The sequence below is a fragment of the Cryptotermes secundus genome, unplaced genomic scaffold, assembly GCF_002891405.2.
Source record: "Cryptotermes secundus unplaced genomic scaffold, Csec_1.0 scaffold2033, whole genome shotgun sequence".
In the NCBI taxonomy this organism is placed as follows: Eukaryota; Metazoa; Arthropoda; class Insecta; order Blattodea; family Kalotermitidae; genus Cryptotermes; species Cryptotermes secundus.
This window is the reverse complement of record NW_019734998.1, coordinates 1-6,817: the sequence shown is the minus strand read 5'-3', so window position 1 is coordinate 6,817 and position 6,817 is coordinate 1. Positions and strand designations below refer to the sequence as shown.

Below are 6,817 nucleotides of genomic sequence, written 5' to 3'. Positions count from 1 at the left end.
ACTGAGTAGGTTTAACCTTCCCTACCCACCTGAAGGCGGAGACAGATCCAGTCTCCGAAACGTCGTTTTTTTTTTTTGTCTTTTACGTACCAGACGATGGATGAAGTCCAAACCAAGCCAAAAGAAGTACAGTATACACCATCGTCAGAATCCTTTCAAGTCAACCACAAACTCCTTACATTATATAATTAACATACAATAGAATTACAAGCCGAGATAGTGATGTCGGTATAGCGACTGGCTACGGGCTGGATGACCGAAGGGTCGAAGTTCGAGTCTGGGTAGAGTCAAGAGTTTTCTCTTCTCCACCTCGTCCGTATGACTCTGGTGTCCATCCAGCCTCCTATCAAATGGGTACCGGGGGTAAAGCGGCAAAGGCGTGAAGCTGATCACTTATACACTGCAAGTATTGTTACCCATGGACGACATTTCGGTTGTTTATTGTATCAAATTAGATACTACCAACGCATGGCAGAATTCAAATGACATGTGACTGACACTGTGCTGTGAAATTCGTGCAATATTTTTATGTAATGCTGGTGTCGGTATTTGAACACGTGTATCTCTTCAGTAAGCTGAAGGACTCTGTTCCTCTTAAACTCCCAAAAGCTAATTTCGATTTATTTCAGTATATATTTCACCCCCCCCACACACACACACACACACACGCAAATTGATGAAGATAACGGACTCCACAAATGTGCAGTATTACTTACTGTTATGGCTGTGTAGGCCGTGAAGCACAGTGCTGCTACTACCAACAGGAACGGTCCAAACAACACTGGGCTGAAGGTTTTCTCCAGCTCCTTCATATACCTATTGTAAGAACGGTACCAACTTCACACGTCTGAAGTGATAATATTCCAATAGCCAACAAATAGGTAACTTTCTTTTTATGCTTTTATACAGAAACCGCCAAGCAGTTACGATTAGAACTTTTTGGAGAAAATAAATTTATTACTTTTCCTTGGAAGTAAATTACAAAGTTTTAATTGTGTACCTGTGGTAAACAATAATCTCATCTTGTTTACTACTGACTTTCTTGAAAGGACTTACTTTAATCAGTTAGTGCATAAGACGTAACGTGTATCTTTTGGCCCATGTAGGCTCTTTCAGGTGAACATTTGGTGAGATATGTCGAAATTCTACTGAAGCAGCTACGTAATCTTGGCCTCTGAAAGGTTTAGAATAAAATAAACTTGAACGTGATTTAACAGAAATAGTCCATGTAGGGTTTTATGAAAGTTGTTCAGTTAAGTTCAAGTTCAATTAAGATCTTAGGTCAAATGATATGTAAAATTAATTAAAATCAGTGAAGTTGATAAAATCTCAGGTTTTCAGTCGTGCCATTTGGTTAGAAATTTCTGACGTATCAGGGCCCATCTCTGACCATCATCAGACCTTGACTAGGGGGAGCAGATGGCCTCTGAAACGTTGGTAATATTTAACCAATTGACATGGCTTATATCCCGAGAATAACTTAGCGGTTTTAGCCACCGTAAAAGCTTCAGATCATAAATAAATCAGTGAACTCTAGACATGGGAAAAATGGAAGATGTGGGTTGTAACATAATGTGGGAAAAATTAAGAAAGATCCCATACTTCGCTACTAGTAAGTAATTCTCGGAGCTCGTTCTGAATGGTCAAAGTCACATTGCGACTGACGGTCAGTCAGTCAGTAAGTCTTGGTGTCGAGCCCCATCTTGATCTCATGACCAGATATTAATTATTACCGTTTGACAGTTACAGTCTTGTTTCTGTGGGGCGCCCTCTCTGATGAGAGGACGGGTCTGTCTTTTGTATATGCTGCTGGCTCTTGCCAGCGCAGTCTTTCTCGGGGTCCGAGTCCCTTGGGAGCTCTGCTCAAACAGAGTTCATTGCTCCATATATGTTCTGAGTGGTTGGTAAAATTTCAATTTTAGCTAATGCTGTACGACGGGAAAGTAGTACAACGGAATTAAGAGAAGGGCGAAATAGTAAATTATTTTGCAAGAGCGGGCCCCAACCGCTTCCAGCGATAGGCCTACATTATGCAAGTTCTGGCTAAGAAATAAACGGCAATACTTCGTTATTCTCTGCAACATCGGGAAGGCAACGGCACCGAGATACCAACTTATACGAAGTTCCCTTATATGGCATTCTCAACTAAACATCTATCTATCTATCTATCTATCTATCTATCTATCTATCTATCTATCTATCTACCCACCCACCTACCCACCCACCTACCTACCTATCTACCTACCTACCTACCTACCTACCTATGGCTCTACGGCCCTTTGTTTGGTCTTGGCCGCTTTTCACTTTCTTGATCTTTCACACAGTCGGTAGGACTACTGTGACAGGAGATAAGCCAGTCGCAAGGCCGCTACCTACACACATAGGACAGCACAAATACAGAATAAAGTCATACAGATATCTATGCCTCGAGTGGGACTTGAACCCACGATCACAGTGTTAGAGCGAGCTAAGACAGTTCATACTTTAGACAGCGCGGCCACTGTGATCGGCCTCAGCATGCATAAACAATCAAATATTCATCATAATCAGGCCTTGCCTTTGATATTTATGCATTTAAAAACACTTATGGTGGTTATCCGTACACGTAACCATTTGGATGGGAATTGGAATCCCGCTAGTGACATATATATTTATCCTCGTTTTGTTGTATTCTATTGTCTTGTGGTTAGGGGAAATGTATGACGGTATGAGCACATATTCAGTGATTCATGCCACGATCATAAGATTGTCAACATTATCTGTGAGGTGGAGCAGAACAAGCAGATCACAGTGGTCGCGCGGTCTGAGGCATGAACTGCCTTCGCTAGCTCGAACGCTGGTATCATCAATTCGAATCCCACTAGAGGCATGGATGTCTGTATTCTTTTATTCTGTGTTTGTGTTGTTCTGTATATAGTTAGAGGCTTTACGACGTGCTGATCCCCGTTCCAAGAATCCTACCGACTGTGTAAAAAGATCACAAAACTGAAAAAGCGGCCAAGATCCAACAAAGGGTTATAGAGCCATAGATAGATAGATGGATGGAACAGAACAAAGCTGTTAATCTGTAAAAGAAGGCAAGATTCTATGACGTCTGATTCAATGAAAGAGCATTAGCGTGTTGGGATTGAAGCTTTAACTGCATGGACTAAGAAGAGTCCAATTTTCAAGACTGTAACATCCTATATTTCGGTAGAAGGTATCCGTAGTTCGAAGGAACATATCGCCTCCATATTCAGGGTCAAGCAGTAATCGAAATATGAAACCAGCAAGAAACAGGCGACATTTAGAGGGAACCGAGTGTAGAAAAGTACGGTATCCTTGAAGAATGCCCTCTTCTGGGATGTGAGCCAACGTTTCGGAGTAACATATCGCCTCCATCTTCAGGGTATAAAAATCCGCGAGCGAGGATCCAGCGTGAGCAGGTGGCTGCAGACACATAGGATCTACATGGAACCACATCCCAGAAGACTGCATTCTTCACTGTCATTGGAATACCTCAAATCTTAACATGCGGTGTCCTTGTTCCTTGCTTACAGATGAAGACGATATAATCCCCCAAAACGTCAGTTAACTTTTATTGGACTACAGAGTGTTTCATCCCAGACGATGAATTTGTTCAGCATTAGCGCGTTTATTTCTTATTTAAGAACAACGAGAAAACGGCCAATATTTATACATCGACGTATGATGACCGAAAGAATTATTTAGAACTATGAATTGAGAATAATGTGAAAAGAAGAAGTCGGGACTTGTTTTAGCCTAAAATCGATGCACTTCTCCGAGGATGGAGGAAAACTGCATAAATTTTTATTCAGAATTGTGCAACAAGTAGTACTTAATTAGAAACCGTAAATTGCAGAGGACGAACTACAACAACACATCAAAGATATTGTGACCTGTCGCCTAAAAGCCGGAATATCGAAGTCGGGAAAATAACAGAGATGTCCATTGACGGGCAATGTCTCAATGAGCGTTGTTCCCACGGCAATCAATGGGCTAGAGATTGAATCAGAATATTGCTTGGTAATAAAAGCACGTTCTTGGGACAACGCGGACGTGGCCAGTATGCTGGATGCCGTCACATCAGAAAAGCGAAACAGAACCCTTCAAGAAGGTGTCTTCTACGCCATCCGACCACCGAAGATAACAGAGGATAGAAGACTGTGATAGAAGCTGTGAGCTGAGGAGAGTTCCGGAAGCTACAGCCAAGGAGAGTGAATACAGAATCCGACAGTTCAATACAGAACAGAGTAGCTGAAGTTCGAGAACCAATCAGACAGAGAAGACAGTGAGAACAATGAGGGATTAGTTCTCAAGAAAGGGTTCAACATGTGAACTGTTATAACCGAGTGCAATTGTGAGAGGGACGTAAATACATAAAATCATAAAATCTAGAATCCGCAATTATTAGTCAGGCGTACCCCCCTACATGTGGCAATATAATGGCACGCTAACTAACCTGAGGACATACTGATGATGTGTCACACATTCCGCGAGGCGTGTGTTCATCTCAGACGGTTCATGCTGTTTAATGTCCAACAGTGCTGCTTGAATCTTCTCCAGCTGGGTGCAACCAACAGACACTAGTGTCACATACAAACCCATTACTGCGAATAGTGTGGTGCCAATCATGACACTACCCAGAGCCTGTAAAACACAGCACATATAAACTTGTGCTACATACAGATTAGTCAAAGCAAATAGCATAATGAAAAGCGCAGCGTTGTCCAATGGCTATTACAGCGTAGCCCATATACTTGTACGTTTCATTTAAACACATTTTAATCAGCCTAACCAGTTTCATGAGTACTCCAAACTCTATCAGAATATTTTACAATACTTCCCTCCTAACTGAAACCTAGGCTTTCTTGAAGCCTATGAATAGCTTATGTACTCTCTTACTATGCTGTGGACTACTTTAGTCAATTCAGTCTCTGTTATTTCTAAGTCAACAAATGAATCTTTTGGGCTTATTGTATTATTACTCATTTGTGAATACATTAAGTTTTCATCAAATGGTTACAAAGAAAGTAACATTAAACACTACACTAATATCACGCATAGACACTCACTGCAAATAGTATGTTGCCTAGCGTCACGCTGCACGGAGACTGTAACACTGTGTACCTCGACCCAGGCTTTTAAAATATATGATACGACTGGAAAATTTGGTTTAGAGTTTATTGCGCACTATTCATTTAATGTATAAATGCGAATATTAATAGGAATATTATGTTCATCCATCCACAAAGACACCATTGATTTCAATTTAAGTATGGTATTTCTTGTTTGTACTAAAACCCTTCAAGTTTCGTTTTCTTCTTCGTCAATCTGATGCAACCATTTTGCTGAAACTTAAATTAAAGTCTCTCATGGCGAAAACAACTGTATGATGAAGACGTCTACTATCTTACACAATATTGCTTCAAAGAATACTCCAGTAATATCATACCACCTACACGTGTACATCCCCAAAGTGTTCTCGCCCCTGCAAGTTTTCTCTGTGCAATTCTCATTTCTTCCATACGTGCTCTGACTTTATTTCTTTGTAGTTCATTAACGAGTCTGTCAATAACTCAGGCTGCAAGGCGTCAAATGATAGGATGATGGAGAAAAATAGATTGGGATTGATATGGGAGTCAGCGTTCATGTTACAGATTACGCGCTGTCCCTTCATTAATCTGAAGGGGCGCAGGAACGCCACAAACGAAACCTCAGTTAGGACAGCTGCTCATCTGGCCGAGGTTTGATTCGGTAAAAAGTTAAGTTGTCTCTTCGCTTAACTAATTAAGCACTGCACCATGAAGGTGAATTCGAAAGTGAATGTGTAGAACCATATTTTCTTGACCTCTGGATTGGTTGAAGGTGAGTGGTCAGCTTCACACTCCGGCCGCTTTACCCCCGGGGAAAGAGCACCCGGTACCCTTTGGATAGGAGGCCGGTTGGGCCCCAGAGCCGGTCTGGATAACATGGAGTAGTGAAAATTTTATCCCCCACTGGGTCTCGAATTCCGACTCCTTTGTCGTTCAGTCCGTAATCAGTAGCTATACCGGCTGCGCTATTCAGGATCGCGGTTACTTCTCAAATACAATTAGAAGCACTACAGCTTTAGCCAGGTTTCTTGGTACTTATATCATGTAATCCTCGTTATAATTACAGTTATACGTATTTGTAGAGGCATTTTATCGCAAGAGACTTTTTCATCATGAATGGAATCCACCCGATCACAGATACAGAAACGATTTTATACGTTACCAGCGTGAAGAAGTCTACATCCGCATATCATGCACGTTTAATGTCTACTTTACTATACTTCCGTGCCATCTACGTATGTGTTTCCATAGCTGTCTTTTCCTATATTCCGGCTGTAATTCTGTATGCATTTCTTATGCTTTTCATGCATGCTACATGTCCTGAAAATCTCACTATAGCTGCAGTCAAATTCTAGAGACGTTGCACCGTGCAAGCCCCTTACGTTGCGAAAGAAATCCACCCAACTCCACATAGAAATATGTCATATGTTACCTGCATGATGATAACCAGTGTGTAAGATGCGATGTCATCTGTATCAAGTGGGAACCACGAGTTGAAGAAAAATGGCTTGCCATTGCCTGCAACGCCTCTAAGGATGAAGTAGAGAAGGTGTGTTCCCCAGTCACAAAAGTTCAGTCGCCACATCATAGGTTGGATGCGTTGGATCCATCCCGCCATGGTGAGCGAACCAGTGTTTGAATCTCTAGTCTGTAGTTCGGACCAGGTGAAATGTTTGGCCATGCTCAGCAGATTTCGTATTCCGTTCATCTTAATGCTAAAA

At 41.6% G+C, this 6,817-nt stretch overlaps 1 protein-coding gene across 2 annotated transcripts in view; it reads right to left on the bottom strand.

Moving 5' to 3' along the window:
• The window catches only part of LOC111869201 (odorant receptor 83a-like), a 15,539-nt gene extending 8,792 nt beyond the window's left edge, over positions 1–6,747 (bottom strand). For both annotated transcript variants that reach the window (XM_033753329.1, XM_033753330.1), the window contains exons 1-3: positions 6,529–6,747; positions 4,463–4,650; positions 717–816 (exon numbers count right to left, since the gene is read on the bottom strand). In XM_033753329.1, coding sequence (XP_033609220.1) covers positions 717–816; positions 4,463–4,650; positions 6,529–6,714 — 474 coding nt within the window. In that variant the 5' untranslated portion in view covers positions 6,715–6,747. The remainder of the gene's footprint in view (positions 1–716; positions 817–4,462; positions 4,651–6,528) is intronic.
• Positions 6,748–6,817: the final 70 nt, after the last annotated feature.